The sequence below is a fragment of the Thamnophis elegans genome, chromosome Z (genome assembly GCF_009769535.1).
Source record: "Thamnophis elegans isolate rThaEle1 chromosome Z, rThaEle1.pri, whole genome shotgun sequence".
Taxonomy (NCBI): Eukaryota; Metazoa; Chordata; class Lepidosauria; order Squamata; family Colubridae; genus Thamnophis; species Thamnophis elegans.
In genome coordinates this window covers 21,108,017-21,129,186 of record NC_045558.1, presented here as the reverse complement: position 1 = coordinate 21,129,186, position 21,170 = coordinate 21,108,017, and the positions used below count along the sequence as shown (strand labels likewise).

The window sequence follows — 21,170 nt, the reverse complement described above, 5'->3', positions numbered from 1 at the left end:
GTTGGAAGAAATCATTAGGGCAGAGTAATAATTAAATTATTTGAATCCCAGTATCCTTGTTCCTTAAATGAGAAGGGTGTTACTTCTACTGCTGTAGGCAATAAAGATAATTGTGTAGCCTTGAGATGAGAGTAACAAAACACATACTGTAATTTCCTCCTTTCTCACCTTGAATTTGGGCAGCTGATTGGGATGCAGAGCAAGCATTCAAGAGCTGGAGTACCACAAGTGGCAAAATGATGCCGTCCCCTCCCAGCTTGAAAATAATATCCGTGAAAACATTTTGGGACTTGGCTGTAATGAAGTGGGCAAATGAGCATGTGGGCAGAGGTTGTACTGGGAATTCTGTCCCACCAGTGTCCATTGTCTAATCTCTGCCCAGCAGGAAGAACATTTCAACCCAGTCAATGGCCAAATGCCAAGATTTTGAAAGACACCAGGCTTGTATCCCTATTCCAGAGGTCTTCAAACTTGGCAACTTAAGACTTGTGGACTTCAACTTCCAGAATTCTCCAGCCAGCATAGTCTTCTGGAAGTTGAAGCCCACAAGTCTTAATGTTGCCAAGTTTGGGGACCTGTGCCCTATTTGCTTAAACCCAAACCAAACAGTTGATCAATGAAATAGTAAGTAGATTGGTCAGTCATTCTATTTTGCCAAAGCCATGTGTCATTTTATTCTTGAAGCTTATCTTGCAATTCCCCAATAATCTAGTTTGTGACTGGTATTAACTAGAGATAACTTTGCAGTTTGAATTCCCATTTACTAGTTTTCAGATACAAGTCAGATATAAGTTTAACACAGTTTAGTCAGCAACTGATGAGCAGCTATAGGAGTTTACCTCCGACACAACTAGGAAGTTTTTAGAAAGTAGCTTTATAAGGTAAAGGTTCCCCTCGCACATATGTGCTAGTCCTCCCAACTCTAAGGGGTGGTGCTCATCTCCGTCTCAAAGCCAAAGAGCCAGCGCTGTCCGAAGACATCTCCGTGATCATGTGGCTGGCTTGACTCAACATCGAAGGTGCACGGAACGCTGTTACCTTCCCACCAAAGGTGGTCCCTATTTTTCTACTTGCTTTTTTACATGCTTTTGCACAGCTAGTTTGGCAGAACCTGCGACAAGAAACAGAAGCTCACTCCGTTATGCTGCACTAGGGATTTGAATCGCCAAATTGCCAAGCTTTCTGATCGACAAGCTCGGCGTCTTAGCCACTGAGCCACCGCATCCCTCCAGATAGCTCTTTAGAAGTTATTTTGAGGGTCTGAATCTAAAATGTGAGTCCCAAATTAATTAAACTAATTATGTCTCACATCAAATATCTTCCTGGCAAATTTGGTGCTAATTTGCAGTGCTTTTTAAAACAGGCTTTCTCAAGCACTGAATTTGAACTGTGTTTAATATTATATCCTAAGAAGTTCATTTGGCACCATTCTTGTTTAGTAAATTCTGCTATGAGTTTCCCGCTCCATATGCTATTAGTAGGTTAAGGGTAAATAACAGCAGAAGTGATTAAATTTTCCTTTACACCATGGCTCAAGATACATACCACCATTGGTTGCTTTTGAAGTTTTATTTTAATTGCTTTCTTCACGAAATTCATTATGCTTTTCACTTCAGTCCCTCTGATGTGTCTCCCAACCCTGTTAATGTTTAGAGAAAATAGGCAATAGATTGATATGAAAGAACAGTGCAGCCACTTTGGTACATTCATGTTGAGGGGTTCTGATTAACATTTGTTTTTATGTGCTGTGGAAAACCTATGAAAAGAGGAATGTGCTTTGAGGAAACTCACACCCTGTCATGCCAACTACTCAAGAAGTCTGCAACAACTCCCGTAGGGGATGCCAGCGAACACTGCATTAGGATTCCTTCCTTTCTCCCTTCCCTCATTTTGTATGAAAACAAACTTGGCTTGTTGCCTTATTTGAATGCAGTCCTGCAACAGTCAACATCATTAAAAATGAAAATATCTATATAGACACTGATAACATGTTATTTTTTGAACTTTTAAGTCTGGTATATTTGGACTAGATAATTTTCTTTTTTAAAAAAATCTTTAATTGCATCTGGAAAGGAGATGGAAAGTGTCTGTACTTGTCAGCCTTTTAAAAAAAAACAGGATGCTGAGATTTTTGTGGAGATAAGCAGGAAGGGTCAAGGAGGATGTGCTTTCAAGCCCATTACAACCCTAACGGGAGGGAAGAAGTGGAAGCATGGGAGAGGATTTAGAGGACACAGAGAGGTGGCCTGGAGCTTGTAAATTATTCTGAGTAGGATCATCCTTGAACTGAAAGAGTTGTGAAGATATTCACATATGGGAGGGGCAGGGGAGGGAAATATGAGCTGAAAAATCAGAGTTGCTTACTGCTTAAGCCAGGGGTGTCCAAACTTGGGAACTTTAAGATTTGTGGACTCTCAACTCCCAGAATTCCCCAACTGGAGTTGGAGTCCACAAGTCTTAAAGTTCCCAAGTTTGGACACCCCTGGCTTAAGAGGGTTCTATGTTTGGCTCCTCTGAAGAAATCTCAAAAGTTTTTATCGGTGTCATTCTGTCTCAGTTTGGTGAACAGCTGTTGCTATGTCCTGAGAAAGACGGAAGACAAGATCTGTTAAGAGAGAATTGATCTTGCTACTTTTTCTCTGTACTGCAAGGGTCAAGCATCCTTAGGAGATTATGACCAGTGCAGATACAGGTAGCCCAAAAGAGTCCAGCTTAGTTTTTCATAACTCCTCTTGCTGAACCCTCACAAATCAGAAACTCTGGGAAGATAGCCAGCATCCTGAGGAAGTGAAATCTCTGAAATCTGTGACCTCATTGGCAAACAAAACAAAGCTACTCCAGGAAGACACACAGTTTTCCATGCTTCAAAAAAAACAAAAAACCTTGCATCAAATTAGGAGTCCCAAACTCAGACTCTGCTTTTCTAGTGAAGGTGTTTTAAAAATTGTGAAGTGTCTACTCTGTCTTTTATCCACAAGGGAAAGGTCTATACCAGTGTTGGTGAATCTTTTCAGTACCGAGTGCCAAAATGGGACCACGTGCGTGCACACAGGGGAGCGATGGAAATTGGAAAAGCAGCTCCCCGGAGCACATGTACACGTGCATGTTTCCAGCATGCACATGGGCATTAGCCACCTTGTTTTCCAGTTTCTGGCATGCATGTGCGTGCAAAAATCAGCTGCATGCACGCACTGGAAAAAATTGAGAATAACCATTGGTTATAGATACTTGTAAACAGTTGGTTTAGACCTATGATGAACCTATGGCTCATGTACCGGAAGTGGCACACAGAGGGCACGCCAGCCATCACCCATTTTTCTGGATTCCAGTATGTGCATGCGCGGCAGCCAGCCGTGCATGCAGGAGTGCTGGAAACCGGAAGAGCAGCTGTCCCCGAGCTTCTGGTTTCTGGTGCATGTACACACGCTGGCCAGGTGGTCTTCGTGCACACATGCATGCTAGAAATTGGAAGACACAAGACACCAGAAGCTTTGCTTCCCAGTCTGTGCATGCGGGATGGAAAGTTGCTTTTCTGGTTTCCACCATTTCCCTGTACACACACGCATACTCCAGTGGTGGGTTTCAAAAATTTTTAGAACCTCTTCTGTAGGTGTGGCCTGCTTTGTGGGAGTGACTTGCCAGCCATGTGACTGAGTAGGAGTGGCTTACCAGTCATATGACTGAGTGGGAGTGGCTTGGCAGCCATGTGACTGGGTGGGCGTGGCCAACTTGTGAAATGTGGGGAAACTCACTTAACAACACTCTTGCTTAGCAACCAAAATGTTGGCTCAGGAACTCTGGCATTTGAAGCATGCAAGTCTTAAAGCTGTCAGGTTACAAGACCTTTTGTACCCCTAACCCTTTAGAACAAACCCCAGGGGTGTTCAAACTTGACAGCTTTAAGATTTGTGGATTTCAACTCCCAGAATTCCTCCTCTCGCTCTTCATCTTGATGATGTGCGGACGGGTGGGGGGGAAGGGAGCTGGAACTGGTTCTAAGCGGCACCGTAGATTTGTGGACCCTCTTCTATAGAAGAGGTTAGAACTGGTAGGAACCCACCCCCGGCACACTCCCATTTCAGCACTCAGTGCTGAAAAGGTTTGCCAACACTGGTATAGACCTTTCCCTCTGTGGATAAAAGACCAGACACTGCACAAAACACCTTGACTAGAAGAACAGAGTTTGAGTATTGGGATGCAAGTTTTTTTTTTTTTTTTGAGAATGAAAAATGTGTGTCTTCCTGAAGACCAGATGGCTGGCACACATGTGCATGCTGAAACCAAAAGCATGCCGGGGAGCTGCTTTTACGGTTTCCAGGATTCCCACGCGCAAGGAGACTAGCTGGTTGGTGAGCATGCACATGCTGGAATCCGGAAGAGCAACGGGCAACTGCTGTCATGCCCAGAGCATGCCTCTGTGTACCACTTCCAGCACATGTGCCATAGGTTTGCCAACGGTTTACAACTATCTCTAACCAATTGTTATTCCCCATTTTTTCCCAGGTTGTACAAAAATTCTAGAAAAATGTTCTTTCTACTGAGAAGTAGAAATAATAGTTTACAAAAGCAGTTTTTAGATGTACAGACTGAATAGGGAACCTACAAAAATAAATAACCTGTTTTGCATTGTTTTATTATATTATACTTGTGTTTTTTCTAACTTTGGTTTTTATGCAGTGGAGAAAGAATTTGGACAATTGAGCAGTATAGAAATGCAGAGAGTAAACAAGTGGGCAGCTACACTATGCTAGCCCTTTAATTAGTTTTGGTTTCACTGCAATATTAGCCTGTGTTTGGTCCTTTCAGATGTTGTAACCATTTCCCCCCCCCCCTCAAGTCTTATTTTATAAGAAGTATATGATAACTTTGAAATGAAGGTGTCTCTCCCCACCCTCTCTCTGTCCTTATACTATAAAATTTTCCTTGGAACTTTTGTGCCTCCAAAAAAGAAAAAATTGCATTTATCAGCCTTTCCCAGCTTCATGTCTTCTGGGTTGAATTAACACGTATCCATCATCTCCAGCCAGCAAATCCATTTGATTTTGTGGTACCCAAGTCAACTAAGGATGCTTTACACATTTCTTGGCTAGGGAAATAGAAGGCTATGTTTCTTGAAGGAAAAGCTTGGGCACTGATTTGCTTGCATTGCACTTTTGTCTATTCACTTCCACAGACAAATTCACTTTAAAAAAGGAAACGGCCAAGACAGTGTTGTGTACTATTTTTTGCTCAGAAATGAGTGTGTTGTTAGCCAGGAAATGGATGCTGTACGCTCCACTCGTACCTGGAGTTTATGTAGCACCAGGAAAAGCGTAGTTCTTCCTTGCACCTGTGACCCACCAGCCATGTGGCTGTTTTACGGGTTGCCATATGGATCCTCTATTTTGTGATTGAATTGTTCTAGTAACCAGCTGCCCCACATTCCGTTTGTGCAGAGTCCTTGCCCAGTTCCAGGTGTTCATGGTTGAAAAATAATACAGGATGGAAAAATAATCTCCATCCTGGATTTTCACATCTGTTTTAAGGTAGTTTAAAATGTGACCACCCCGCTCCCCCAATACCATTATTTGAAATTGACTGTGTTCTGTGCTAGTTCTGGCTCTGTTTGGGAACTTAAGCCTAGCTCTGTAATGGCAAACCTATGGCACAGAGGCATCTTTCCGGGCATGCCAGCCATTGCCCATTGTTCTTCCGGATTCCAGCGTGTGCTGGCCAAGCTGGTCGCACATGCAGAAGTGCAGTGACGTGCGGTGAGGTTTATGGCTGGTGAGGCAAGCAGGCAAAAGTTGCCCTATGTCGGACATGGCGGCGGGGCTTTGGCGGGGCTTTCGGAAAGCCCCGCCGCTGTATCCGACATAGAGGCATTCCGCAACACAGCGGCAGGACTTTTGGAAGGGCTCTACCACACCAAGGGAGAGCCCATCTTTCTCCCCTCTCCTACAAAACAGCATCAGGCGGAGATATGGGCAGATTATATTAATGAAGACACCCCACACTTAAAGTGGTCCTCCTTAGACAGGAAACGGAAAATGATTATAAACATGCCTGCTGAATGGTCAGCCTCCTCGCTTTAACAGTTTTGGGTTGCCGAAACATTAAAAAAAATGCCAGCCCACGAGCCAGGAGAGGCAGGTAAAACACACACACACACAGACACAAACTTATTACTTACAATAATACAATTACTTACAAATTACATGCCTCCCCTGCCTCCCCTGACTGCACGTCCCTGCAGGAGTGCTGGAAACCAGAAGAGCAGCTCCCAGCATGCATGCACGCACCGGGAAGCTGAGCTTCCAATTTCTGTGCATGCATGTGCACCATTTGGGTTGTCTTCGTGCATGCCTGCCTGCCAAAAACCAGAAGCTCCACTTCCCGGGTGCTCATGCGGATCAGGGAGCTACTTTTCCTGTTTCCAGAACATTCCCCCCCCCCGCGCACGTGCATGCTTCCAAATCTCTTCCCTGTGTGTATAAAAGACAGAGCAGACACTGCACAATTTTCAAAACACCTTCAGTAGAAAAACAGAGTTTGAGTATTGGGATTCCTAAGTGGATGCAAATTATTTTCAAAGAATGGAAAACTGTGTCTTCCTGAAGACCACGTGCTTGCACGTACCCCTCCCCCCTCTGTTCTCCCAGGTGCCCCTATTAAAATGAGCATATAGTGTAAGAGGAGTATCAGGTGGGGGAGTTCCTGGGATGCCTGACACCCAGCTGGGACCTTAAAGGAGGCAGACAAGCAGCAAAAAGCTTTGCAAAGCCAAAAGCAGCCCAGCAGGGAGGAAGAGCCCTGCTAGCTCAGGGCCTACATGATGGTGATGGTGAACCTATGGCACATGTACCAGACATGGCACACAGAGCCCTCTGCTGGCCGTTGCCACAGATCAGATTTCCATGCCGTTTCTTTCGTGAGCTTCCGTTTCCCTGCAAACGACAAAACAGAAGCTCATGAAAGAAAAATATTTTGCCTCTTGCTTCACTGCAAGGGATGCCCAGCCTCCTGCCAGCCAGCTGGTCTTCGGGTCTCTGCTACGCATCTGCGCACATGTCCATGCATGCATGTCCATGCATGTGTGCATGCACCTTTTTAGTTTGGGCATGCGCACGCACACAGTTTGGGCACTTGGTGTCTAAAAGGTTTGCCATCACTGGCCTAGAGCTATGTTCTCATGCCAGAGAGACTTCCAAACAACCTCTGTGCTTAGCCGATGATGAAGCCATGCTTGTAGGCTGGGCCTCTGCCCCAATCACCTGGATGCAGAGGTGGGTTGCTCCCGCTTCAGCCCGGATCGGGCGAACCAGTAATTGCTGTGGTGGGAGGCTCCACCCACCCACCCAGATGCTTCTACACATGTCCACAAGTGAACGGTAGTAGAAAAATTGGCAACCCACATCTGGCTGGCTGTCAGTAGACTGCAAATGTCTGGCTCTTGCTAGGCTTTGGGAAAGTCAGCCAGCTGCTTGTAAAGGCAGCAGCTTTCCAAAACTTGTCCCTTGCTTGACCTTCCCCTTCCCCCAGAAACAGAGATGGGTTCCTACGGGTTCGCACTAGTTCGGTGGAAGCAGTAGTGGAAATGGTGATTGGGTCTCTGAACTGGTAGGGATGGCATGCTCACCACACCCCCAAACTAGTTGCCCTGTCTCTTTTTTTGACCTTTTAAAATGCTCTGTGCATGTGCCCACCTATTTATAGGGAACGGCGCAGGTGCAAGCGATACACACATGTGCACATGCAAAATCATGCACCCACCAAGCCGGCAGTAATGCCGGCAGAAACCCACCCCTCCCCAGAAACCTCAATTTCTTCAATTAAATAGCAATAACAACAAAAGGACTCCCCCTGCCCCCTCCAAAAAACCCCTAAACTCTCCATCTCTGCTTCCAGTCCTGATTCTTTCTCAACTGGACATTTACTGCATGCCCAGAAAGAGGGTGACAAAATCTGTAAGTGACTTACCTTGATGAGTGACTGCTAAGCTGAAGGCAGAGGGAAGGAAGGAAGGAAGGAAGGAAGGAAGGAAGGAAGGAAGGAAGGAAGGAAGGAAGCGAAGAAAACCTTTCTGCAGGTTGCTTGCCTTGAGCAGCTGATTAAAAAACTCAGCTCTAAAGAAGAAAAGCATTGCAAACATGCTCCAAGTGACCATGTAGAAGAGAATTATATCTCTCTATATGAGTGTGTGTGTGTGTGTGTGTGTGTGTGTGCGCGCGCTCTCATAGGGAAATTTGTGCATGCACCAAACCGGCAGTAATGCCAGCAGAAACCCACCTCTGCCATGGATGGATGGGTGGATGGATGGATGGGTGGATGGATGGATGGATGGAAGGAAGGAAGGAAGGATGGAAAGAAGGAAGGAAGGATGGAAAGAAGGAAGGAAGGAAGGAAGGAAGGAAGGAAGGAAGGAAGGAAGGAAGGAAGGAAGGAAGGCCTAAAGGCAGTCAGGCAAGCAGAAAAAATCTTGGAAAGGTTTGCAATCTCTCAATAGCCATGTGATCGGGGCAGAAAACTCTGAAAACACCAGCCATTTCTGCAAGAAACCATCAGTGCCCTAGAAATGGTGGCTGCATCCTGGAGGCAATGGGGAGCCCTGGGGGGGGGGTGTCTCATCAGGGCAGGATGGAGAGGGGGGAAATAGAAAGATAGCAATAGCACTTAGATTTATATACCACTTCACAGTGCTTTACAGCCCTCTTTAAGTGGTTTACAGAGAATATTTCCCCCCAACAACCTGGGTCCTCATTTTACGCACCTCAGAAGGATGCAAGGCTGAGCCTGGTGGGATTCGATCTGCCAGACTGCTAGCAACCAGTGATCAGCAGAAGTAGCCGGCAATACTGCACTCTAACCACTGCACAGCTCGGATGGGGGAGGATGCTGCAATGGCCCTATGGTTGTAAGGGCAAATGATTGCAAGGGCACTGCAGCTGCCATAAACTTGAAACAGGGTTGTATGAAGCTTTTTTGGGGGGGTGGGGAGGTCATAGCTTCAAACAGTTGTTAAGTGACTGGTCGTATCTCAAGGATACTCTACTACTTACTCATGAAATTCTTTGCCTTCTTTTTCAGTGACGAACTGAGATATTGTGGTGAATAAAACTACGGCAGTATGTTCAGCGTAAAAGATCTCCTGATTTCTCACGGATACAAGCAATCTAAAAGTCCTACCAATTCATCTGATGATCCAGGTAATGGAGATCAGCATGAAGATACCGGTAGGCAGTCTGGTCAGGCACCCCGGAATGGTTTACCAAGCCATCCTGGAGCCATACCCAAGACCAATAAAGCAAGAGGATACCAAAATGACGACAAGAGTAATCTCGTCGTCCGAGGACGGACAACGAATACAATCTACGAAAATTTCCCAGGTCCAGGCAATGCGCAAGGAGGGTGAGTATTTTTTTTTAATTTGCTCAGCTGTTTGTCAAACATTGTTAAAGAGCAGACACCAGGAGACCTAATTGTGTTGAAGGCATCCTAAGAGGAAATCACGTGTACTTCAGCGGTTGAACGCACCACATTTATTACAGTGAGAAAAAGTGTGGCCAGGTGATCTGGGTCCCTACCTCTTTAATATTAATAATTTAGGCACAGTTAATAAAGTACTGTTATGTTTTTGCATGTATTTGCACTTGGACGGTTCTCCAGATATCTTCAAGAAACTCCGAAGAAAAACACAACCAGCTTTGCAGTATTTTAATTTGTTATGTTTGTAATTCTATTTGGGCCACAGTTTGCAGCCTTTGGCGGGACGTGGTAGCTCAGTGGCTAAGACACTAAACTTGTCGATCAGAAAAGTCGGCAGTTCGGCGGTTCGAATCCCCAGCGCTGGATAGCGGAATGAGCTCCCGTTACTTGTCCCAACTTCTGCCAACCTAGCAGTTCGAAAGCATGTAAAAATGCAAGTAGAAAAATAGGGACCATCTTTGGTGGGAAGGTAACAGCGTTCTGTGCACTTTCGGTGTTTAGTCACATGACTACGGAGATGTCTTCAGACAGAGCTGGCTGTCTTCGGCTTTGAAATGGAGATGAGCCCTGCCCCCTAGAGTCGGGAATGAGTAGCACATACATGCAAGGGAAATCTTTACCTTGCAGCCTTTACAAAAATGCAGCATGTTCTCTCCGTTTTGCTCTGTGTGTAGCCAAAATATTTAATTAAAATATGAAAAAGAAAAACAAATATTAAAAAGGCCTCAAGAATTTCCTAAATAGCTTCTCGGAATTGGTGAGTGTTCTTGCCTCAGTTGCAATTTTTTTTTTCAGGACTGTGAAATTTTTTGAATGGTCTTTGCAGAAAGCAATTAGTAAGTGAGGTTTCTTCTGATTACAGAATCACAAACTTCCATGTGCATTCAAAGTTATGATGGTGCTGAAAAAATAACTTTGCAACCCAAGGCATGCAGTTAGGACTTTCACTGCATCTGAGTCACACATTTGCCATTATAGTCCTATGCCTAACTCATATTTTTCTTCCCTATTTAGAGATTATCAAAACAGGTGATCTCTTTAAACAATTTCTCCTATGCCTGACTGTTTTCTCTGCCTCTCCAGAATGGAGCAGTTAAAGAGAAAGGGATTACGAGAGAGTAAGCAGGCACACAATGAAGAATATGCCAGGCTGTTTGTGTAGTACTGTGAAACATTAATTCCTTGTTAGTTATTGCAGAACTGGAATGCGCATTTCAAAGGATATAGAAAAGGAAATTCATGGTCATTCCTAACTTAGCGACTGGTCTCAATTGTGATTGCTAAACAAGGACTACCTCAATTATAAAGGCTTCCATATAATTATCTCAGTACCATTTTATTTTAGCTTCAGGATTTACAGGCCCATAAGTCCTCCATGAAGTCAAGGAACAAATCCTTTCTTTGTGAATTAGGATTTTTTTTTCTTGTGAATTAGGATGGTCTTCCAAGAAGAAGCAAAAAATGTTTGTTAACATGTAAAATAAATAATACAAAACCAAGTTGTAACTGACTCCTAATCTTGTTATATGCTTTTACATCTAAATTTTAGACTATTTCTATTTTTTAATCATCTATCTTAAGCATGAATCAATAAAAGATAGCAGGATAAATATACCATATTTGATGCCAAAATCCTTTTATAGAAAAAAAAAGGCTTCCTATGATATCAGAAACTGAACTCTGATATTTTTTTATTGTAACTAAAAACCTGTCATGACTTTTATGTAAAAAATGGTGTAATAGATTCATAATTTATGCTTTTGATGATTAGACAGGATACATTATAGAAAACAGAGAATTGTAACTTCAGAAAGAGAGGTTAAATATAATTATATTAAAAAAACATACACCAGTTAAACCTCAGCAGTTTTATTACATCTTGGCAACTCTGGCCAAATCTTTTCCTAGATGGATCAAATGACTGGGAGATTTGTATTACCAGAAAGCAAGATAATTAGTAATGAAATAAACAAGAATTGGGAGCCAACATTGCAGCTAATTTCCAAATCATTTAATTTGTCAATTTATAATATTTGCAATCTGTGTGTGACTTATCAGTTAAATTTAGTAGGTTTATTGTGGGGAGAGGGGGGGCCGTTTTGGAAATGTAAAAAGTAAAGTTGACTTAGGAGAAAAATGCTCCAGAAACATATTAATATAGAAATCTACATGATGTTATTAAAAGCAGGAAGTCACAAACTGAATTTCACTAATGCAAATATCAGCCACTTTTGGAGGTCCTATTTAAGCCAATGGCCTTTTCATCACTTTATACAATGTGTTGCTGTAACTCCGTGCTTGCCTGCAGCTAGATATAAGTGCACTTTTCAATTGTAACAACCTACACACGAAAGATTGCCCATTTGGAGAAATATGTGATTGTTCTGTTGTAGCTACTTAACTAATAACAAAGTTGTGGCTCATATTTGTTTTATGGGATTGGGCGGCATATAAATGTTATTAAACTTAAACTTATAAACTTGTTTTAAAAGACTAAAGCAGAAAATACAGATAGTCAGAGCCAAAAATATTAGCCCTGATCTCTTCTCTGCTTGCTTTCACTGCAATTTTTGTGGGGTGGGGAGGAGGAGTTAAATGTGAAAAATATTTCATGCAAAATTGACCCAATTTAGAAATGGTAGCTACACACAGTTTTTAAGAAAAAGCTCATTTTAAATTGTTACAAGACATTTGCAGAGAACTTGCTTGATGTGTAATGTATATTTTGTCTGAGGGATAATTATTGAATGAGTGATTCAATCACACGAGTGATTGAAAAAAGCAGTAAATTGGGAGGGCAGCTTTTGAAAATGGATGGAAATATAAATGACCACAGTCACCATGCTGAAATGTTTGGCTAATTTTAAAAAATGTAGATGTTTAGTTGGTAAATTTAATCCTTTGTTTCTGCTTGAAGGATGATTATGTTGTATATAAAAAAGGGAGCTTGATACATGGACAATGGGGAACTGGTATTTGTATTATATACTGAGGTACACACACAGTTTCCTGGCTGTTTCACATTTTATTTTATTTTTGCAAAGTATGGCTTGTGATAGCCGTATACATTCACACACAATATCTTCAACACTGATTTTATTGGCAACGCTAGGAAGATAACATGTGGAAGAGAAGGGGTGGGTTTGGGTTTGTTGGTTGGTTTCTTTGCTTGTTTTTGTTTTTAGAGGTGAAATTGTCTTAAATTTAAGATTTTAAATTAACATCTTCCTTCTAGATAAATATGCCTGCCAGCATATACTCCAAAGTGAGAGGAAAAATTCTCTTCTAGTTTATACAAAATTTATTCCATGGTATCTGAGATTTTAGTTCTGTTGATTTCTTGCATTGCCTTAAACTCTTGTTACAGATATCAATAAACTTGAGGAAAAACTTTTTTCCAGGGGTCATTGGAAGGTCAAGTTAATGAACAAAGACTAAAGTATTTAACTGCATACACTGAAAATGCTGAATTCTGTCATAATTCACAGAATATAACTGCACAGGTTCTAGCCCCATTTTGACATACCACAGATGTATACCTTCTCATGCATCCCCATTTTTGCTAAAGTATTCTGACTTCTTTTTTTATTGTGCACTATCAGTTTGCCACAACTTAAAAATTGGGCATGGATGCATGTCCCCAATTGATATTTTAGGATTGCAAAATAGCATAAAGTTTTACTGGATGGTAGGCTGCCCTGAAAAGAAGAATGTGTATAGTTAAAAAATATATGTTTTAAAATCTGTTCCAGGTTCACAACTGTAACTCTTGTTAATTTTAACAAGCTATATTGGGGTGGGGGGGAGGCAGTCTATGTGGTAGAGTGTAACACAGCAATTTCCTATCATTTATACATGATGCTGAAGAAAGAGAGATGGAGCTCTTGCCTCACAATCAGGAGGTTGTCGGTTTGATCCTAAGTAGAGACAGATTTAGGGTCTTCTGCTTGGGCGGAGGGATGGACTAGATGACCTGCAAAATTCGTTCCAACTCTCTTAATCTATTAATGCATGTTGATTACAAAATATAATTACATTCTGAACTCTTTTGTGGTTTGTTGTGAAAAGTCCTGTTTTTTAAGAAATATGAAGGAAAATAAGTTCTGTGTCTCATGGTTGTGGCTGGTTCAGATTCTTTACTAACTTAGATCCGGAGAAAAGAAAACATTTACAAAAATCTCTTCACTGGTACTTCCTTTCATTTGCAGGCTTTATGACCAATCACAGCTAAGTAGGTCTTCGCACTCCAAGAATATTGACTACCGGAGAAGACAGTGCCAAGATTTCGGTGCTCTTGATTATCCTGACAGAGCAGACTATGAAACAAGAGGAATGGCTGCAGCCGAAAATCAAAGTCAGTGGGAGGCTGAAGAAAGATTAGAGGATATGACAAGTAACAAACGGGAAACCGTGAAACCTGCTGGTGACAACAGAAGGCAACGTGAGCCTGATACAGATAATAAAGAAAGGCCGCTTCAAGATGTGTATTCAGGAAGACAAAACATTGCAGCTTCCCATAAATCCCAGTCTTTACCAAGATTTCTTTCACCAGATTATACTAACTATGCTGAAATTCCTGCTGTAGCCAGCGGTAAACAGCATAAAGTAAAGCCTGAGTTGGAATCTTTGAAACACTCTGACCCAGCAACTAGGCCCAAATATGGCAGACCTCTGAAGCCTCCTTCATATGAATTTCATCAACAGAGTAGGGGAGTTGTGGAAACCAATCTGCCACAAGATGAACAGCAACAACGTAAAACCATTTTCTATGTGACCAAAGTTGACGAAACGAATCAGGATGCTACCTTGGAACCCCCGCTGTATATACCTCCTCCATCTTACAAATCTCCTGGTCAGCAAAATAACAATCAACATGTACCCAAAGAAGTGGCTGACTATGATGAGTGCTTTATTAAGGAAATGCAAGTTGTGGGGCAAAATATTTGCATTCGTTCCGAGTCTTCATTTAATCAGCTACAAATGGAAGGTGAAGAGCCTATTTTGTATGGTAAAAAACAGCTGAGTTGTCAGGACAAACACAAGTCTTCTATTCAATATATTCCTTTTGATGACCCTCGAATACGGCACATTAAGGTAATACATCCAGCTGACTATCAGTTGGAGGATCAAACGGAAGATGCAAATAAAACTCTTGTCTTCTATAGAAATGCTGTGGATCAGGAGTTCAATAATTCAGATGCCGATGTACCATACCCGAAAAACATTATTGTAAAAGGCAGCCAAGTCCCTGGTAGCAGCAGATGGTTGGGGGAATACAATATAGATCAGGATAGTTGTGCCTTGTCCACCCAAAGAGACTCTTATGACGCAGGCAATGATCTCAACTTTGAATACCCCAAATCATGGCCATCTGCTCAAAGCCCAGGTGCAACAGAATACTCCTCGGAGGTTTTTACGAAAGTGAAAACCTTTGAACCTGGAACTGAGATTCAAGGCAGAAACCATTTAAAGAAAAAAACAAATGAAACCATGTTTTGCTTGGTATCTGTCCCACTTCAACATGAACAGAAAATGCCAAATTGTAATAGGAATAAGAGTGCAGCCCAGGGTGTCAGTGAGAAGGGTGAAACTCATAGCTATAGAGATCTAAAAGAACAGAGTTTCCTAAGTACATCTTCTTCTGATTTGGAGCTCCAAGCCCTTACAGGAAACATGATCAATAAAAGTCTGTCAGAGAGACAAGATTTTCAACTTTTCAAAAAAATGCATGATCTCAGCTGCAAGCAGCCTCCAAAGCACAAAGAGGTTGGGTATTCTGGTTCATTGCCATGCAATAGGTATAAAGACCAGGAAACGCAAACCAGTTTCAGAGAGGAACCCCGCAAAGGTCATCAGCCTCTCCATGGCTCACAGCAGCCCCCCCATGCTTCTCAAATCAAGAAGTCAAATACGTTGACCAATGGCCACTTCTTAAAGTACGGTTCACCTACTACAGAATTGGCACCAAGTAAAATACCTACTAGTTACAGGAAAGATAGACCAATTCCTCCTCCTAGGAAAACTCAGTTTAACAAACCGGGCAAGCCTGAGTGTCCTAAGATGGTAGTCAAGCCCAAAACAGGCCAGAATGAGTCGCGTACTATATCCACCGGGCTTCCTGTGCGGAAAAACGAACCCAGTTTTGCCCAAAAAGAAGAAACGAAATCGCCTTGTAGTATCAAAGAAGCCTTTGGGCAGTTTCTCTTAAAGCCTGTTAGCCGCCGTCCTTGGGATGCAATAAGTGAACTGGAAAGTTTTAACAAGGAACTTCAAAAGCAAGAAGAAAAGAATGAGGACAGTAAAGAGAATGAGCAAAAGCAAGAGATAGAAGAGGAGAAGAAAATGAAAAAGGCAGAGGAGAAAGCATATAAAGCGGATGAAATAAGCCAAGACCATGGATGCAGTGCAGAGGCGAGAAATGTAAAACCAGCCACTCCTGTGTTTAAAAAGGGAACCAATAAAAGCACCCCTGCAAGTGAAAATGCTTCAAAGATTTCAGATGCTAGAGCTGCGTTTAGTGACCTTAAGAATGTTAGATCAGAGGCAAGAGAAATGGATAAATCGGTTAAGGAAAAAAAGGGAAACGTTGGTCTAAATCAAAGACAGAATAATGCAAAAAAGGTCATTAAACAGGCTATTGGTCTGCCTCTCATGAAATCAAACGTTTCAGGTCACTCGGTCAGTGACAATTCTAAAACATTCAACAGCATTAATTGTAGGGGAACAAGTGCCGAAAACCATAAGAATAAGGATTCCGATAAGCTGAAAAAGGCATCAGGCAGGAATACCCCTCCTTCAGAAATAGCAACTATAGCGCCATTATCTTTTAAAAGAAGGAACCAAGGGCGCTCTGAGCCGAATTTGAGATCTGTTGGCTTGGATGTCAATGAAGGAACGAGCATTTCTGGTTCTTCTGCAAAGAAGATTCCATCAAATGAATCTCTTCACGCAAGAGCATCTAGGATCCTGGGCATAGAGGTACCTGTGGAATCCCTAACGGCCAATAACAAAATTCTTCCCGATGAAGACTCTGATTCTGATAACATGGCACAGAGCAATAAATTGTCAAACAAAAAGACACCGAGAGCTGAAATGAAAACAAATGTGGCTGCTTCCAAAGGAAAGCCAAAGAGTGGCTGGCCGAAAAGTACTTTCATTGGAGAAGACATCTCGGAATCCATGAAAAACCAGCTCAGTGGTGAAGAAAAGTTGACACGTGAAAACAAGTGTTCTCAGCAGGCTCCTGACCTTAGCAAACACCAAGAAGGCAGTGCTCACTCTCTTGGATCTGCTGTGCCTATTCTTGCTGAAAGAAAATCACTTCCTTCGAATGTAGAAAAGAAAACTAAAAGTACTTCAAAGGTAACTCTGACCAAACAAGGCAAAGTGGCCTCTGCTGTAAGCCGAGCGGCCATGGATCGCATAGCGCGGATGAAAGAAGTTGATTCAGTTTCCCGTATGAGACGTCTCAGTATAAAGAATGCCGACTCTGGTGAGGATAGAGACGAAGACAAAGAAGCAGAAGGGAAAGGAAATGATGCAGCCGCTGCCCACACTGAATTCCCCCGCAAACTGTCCCAAGGCAGTTGCGTTTCCAAGCGTATAATCTCGCTGAATGAAAATGAACGTGTAGGCAATAGGAATACAAAGAAAAGTGGAAAGGATTTACCTAGCTCAGGTAAGATACAAGTTTCTCCAGGATTTGTATGGTGAGCACATTATTGGGAGATACATACATGTTTTCCCAGAAGGGTCTTAAAAAGAAAATGTAGTTTCCTGTTTGAATCTCAGGTCTGAATTCTGCAGTTGCAATTTCATTTTTGGCAAGCAAATAGAAGATAGTCAATAGTTAGATAGGTACCCTACCAGATAAACCAGCTGTTTTGGGTTTGGGATTATTATTTTTTACAGGTATACACCATTATAAATACCCTAGAGTGGAAGATGCTGTAATCCTGAAGGAATTTGCTATCTTCCTTTTCACATGCTCAGTCTTATGTTTTTAAACTCAAATAACTTCCAGTTTTGCCTGCAATGCTCATGCTTTCCAGAAATAAATAGAGAGGAGGAAATGTTTGGATCATCTGGGGCTTCATTTAAAGTAAAAACAGTTGCCCCACATGCTGAATGTGAGATCTCATAAAAACTAGATTCTCCATTTTCATATTTTTTGTAGAGTTGTTAGTTGCCTTCAGACTCTCTGTAAATGTCTAAAAGCTGAAGGTCCTTTTAAAACCAAATGGTTCCATATAATTTTTTTTATTATTATTATTGCTTATTTCATACTGTTTATTCCAACAGTGGTTCCGTATTACTTTTGAGCCAGGGGAATCAGTTAATTTTGCTTAGTTCTTTTATTTATTTAGTGTATAAGAATTGCTTTAATCTGATCTTCCATCATTCCTAGCAAGATGACTAAACATCACAGAGAAGATGGGAGGTGGAATCTTAACATTCCTGGCAGACAACAAATTGGGGAGGATGCCTTAGAAACTTTGTTGTGTATTAGCTAGATATTGAATTTGGGGTTTGAACAAAGGTGAGAGATTCCAGTAACACGAGGGAGGCGAGATTGAGAGCAAGATTCAAAGATGTGCTCCAAACAGAATGCTTTAATGACATGTGCTTTAATTAATTTTTACAATCTGTTAGGTAAAGAATAATCATATGTGATCTAAAATATGCGGTTAGTTTTTCTCTCTTCCTCCAATGATGATCCTGTTACAAAGACATTTATATTTTTAAGGAATGACTTCTAAGGTAACTATAAAAAGTAGCTATAATTTTAGAATGAAGACAGTTGACTTCCAGAATAGTCACAATGCAGATATTGTGTCTATTTATACACTGTGTTGTGTTTTAAGAATTTTCTGGATCCTTTAAGTGGTTTTCCATTCTGCTATCCTTATCAGCAGGCAAACTTTAATTAATATTCCTTTGTTGACATTCCTTAGTGGTAAAATAAAAACATATGTTTATATAGACGCATAAGAAATAATAAAGATCGTATATAGATATAATTGTTATGAATTGTTAGTACTAATAATCATGCTCGCTTCCTATTTTACAGAGGTCTATGATCCGAGCCGGGTTGAAAGGGTGTGATACAAAAAGAGCTGGATTTCAAGAGATTTCAAATCTTTGTGAGGCATTTTGCTAAGTGGCACCATGTGGAAATATCCTTAAGCCTCAATGTTTAGAGTGTGTTGGTAAAACACTTTATCTGCTAGAGGAGGAAAATAAGTCTTTATAGAGAATGTATGCTTTCTGGAACTTGCATAAAAAAGAGAGAGAGAGAGAGAGTGTGTGTGTGTGTGTGTATGCACGCACACAAGGATTTCTTAATCTGGAACCATCTGTTTTTCAAAGCATTAAGATTTAATGCCTCTACTTGGCATGAATTGGCCATTTTTAAACTGAGTTAAATAGTGTTCAGTCAGAATGGTAAATAAAATTTGGGAGGGGCTCAGGGAAAGGGTTGCTTATTCCTCTGTAAAAAAAATGTAAACAGGAGAGATTAAGAAAATTATTTTTGAAGAAAGAATGTGAATTTCTAAGTTAAATATCCAAACTTCTGCACTCTTAGCCTTGTTGAACATTGGCCATAAAAACGGGTTGCAAAGAGAACCACTGTTGCCTTTTCGGTTCAAGGAGATGCCTGACAGCAGGACTGAATGCCGACTGACCAACTGTGAAATCAATTGGGACTTGGTCTGAAGCGGCTTTGAGTGGAATTTCTTCCTCCTTGCATGCCAAGACAATGCAGGCAAATGCACCCTTTGGAGAAGGTGAACCCAAAATATGGCAGATCACTTTGCCGCCCTCTGATCAACTTAAACCAGGATCAACTCCACTTGGGCTGCTGTTCTGCCCCCTCAATCTTGTGTAGTTTATTCTGTGTAGAATATTTTCTCTGTGTAGTTTGGGCTCAACAGTCTATGCACCAACCAACTTGCTTGTTTGTTACACCACACATCCTTTTCTAATCCAAGCAACCTTATTGCAAAATGTGATGTAATTTTTCTATAATGTAGGCAGTTTACCAATTCTTTCATTGGTAAAGTCTCCCCCCTCCCCCCCCCTCTGCTCTTCTTAGGTGAGTTTCTCAAAGAAACTACTTAAGAAGAATTTATTTGTTCATCTTCTACACATTCCACATTAGCCCTTCTCTGCAGCTGCGAGGCTGTGTATTATAATATTTGTTTATGTGTATATAAATAGTCTTATGAATAAGGTACCTTAAACCTAGACAGGCTTAATTTTCTTATTGCTTGGATTGGTCCTTTTAGATGAGGATGTTGCTGGTGTTGGTTCAATTGATTACTTTCCACCAAGTTAATTGCCAAAAATTAAAAAGATTAGTTTAATATGTTTGCATCCTTAAGTATGTAAATTTTGTTTGTAAATTTGCAAATACTGAAGCCTTGTACTACAAATGTACCCATCAATAGAAATAGGAGTCCTTTGCCACTATTTAATTCTTGGAGAAAATCTGAGACTATTACGATGTAATAACAAGGGAATAACGCCTGTTTTCACTTGCCTTTATGGCAACTCTAGCAATAAGCAACAAAAGAATATGTAATTTCAGTCATTGATGCTCAGTGCCACTTTTTTTGATGTTATGATTTGTGCCTCTATTTGAAACTCTTGAGCCTGATCTGTAAGCACCCATCTTGGTACAGAAACTCAAAGAATTGCCCTGCCTTTATGTTTGAATGTTGTATTTATATCTATTTTGTTTAATGGCAATCCGTATAGGTTTATACGGATACTTGTAAGCACACAAAGAATTATTTTTGTCACTTAAAAAGATACTTTAAGTTAGATGTAGGGCAAACCTTATTCATTTCTCCAGGAGTAATAGCAGTTTAATTTACTCAATGTTTATGTATCTAATTTGTTTGTTATTCTTTTTATTTGCTAATATACTTCTGGAAATAGCATTCATGCCTGCTTGTTTTGTGTCTTTTTGTTGTTCTATCAAAACCATGTTATCTATTAAGTATTTCAGATTAATAGGTACACACAGAGATAGATATGCACATATACACACATTCACCCACAAAGAACTTTTTGTTATTTGGCAAAATAGCTTGCTTTTTTTTTCCAGCAGCTATATAACCCCTTATTTAAAACCTCTGCTCTTAGAAACTTATCCAATATTTAAAATTTATTATACATTAAGCAAAATAATGTATAGTTTCTTACTTAGGTTTGTTCCCAATTCTATTTTGTACTTTCAGCAGTAAAAAATACCAGTTGTTTGCTTCTAACCAGATTTTACCTGGTTAAAAAAAAAAGATAGTTCAGTAAAGGATCCTAGATATTTTTGGTTTTTGATCCTTTGGAAACAATTGACATGGATACAGTATTCATTGTCATTCAGGTGCTAAGTATTAGGTGTGTACATAAGGTATATTCACAAACATCATTCAGCTTGGATCCAATGCATTGTTTTTCAGCATGCTGGCTAGAGAATTCTGGGAGCAGAAGCCCACACACTTAAAGTGTTTGATGTTGGGAAACACTGATCTAATGATTTACTGGGGACAGGGCATTCAAGGGAGTTATTATTGGTAGTCCTCACATAATGACACCTCTGGCTATTGAAAAGAGTTGTTCCGCACCTCCAGTCATAAGAATGCATGTCAGCTGGGGTAGCAACTGGTTGTGGCATTCTGCAATCGCGTGATTGCGACTTA

At 41.1% G+C, this 21,170-nt stretch overlaps 1 protein-coding gene across 1 annotated transcript in view; it reads left to right on the top strand.

Annotated features, from left to right (window-relative positions):
• Positions 1–20,339, top strand: part of JCAD (junctional cadherin 5 associated) — a 41,182-nt gene extending 20,843 nt beyond the window's left edge. Inside the window, exons 2-4 of the mRNA XM_032234611.1 lie at positions 9,067–9,387; positions 13,674–17,143; positions 18,536–20,339. Coding sequence (XP_032090502.1) covers positions 9,107–9,387; positions 13,674–17,143; positions 18,536–18,570 — 3,786 coding nt within the window. The 5' untranslated portion in view covers positions 9,067–9,106 and the 3' untranslated portion in view covers positions 18,571–20,339. The remainder of the gene's footprint in view (positions 1–9,066; positions 9,388–13,673; positions 17,144–18,535) is intronic.
• Positions 20,340–21,170: the final 831 nt, after the last annotated feature.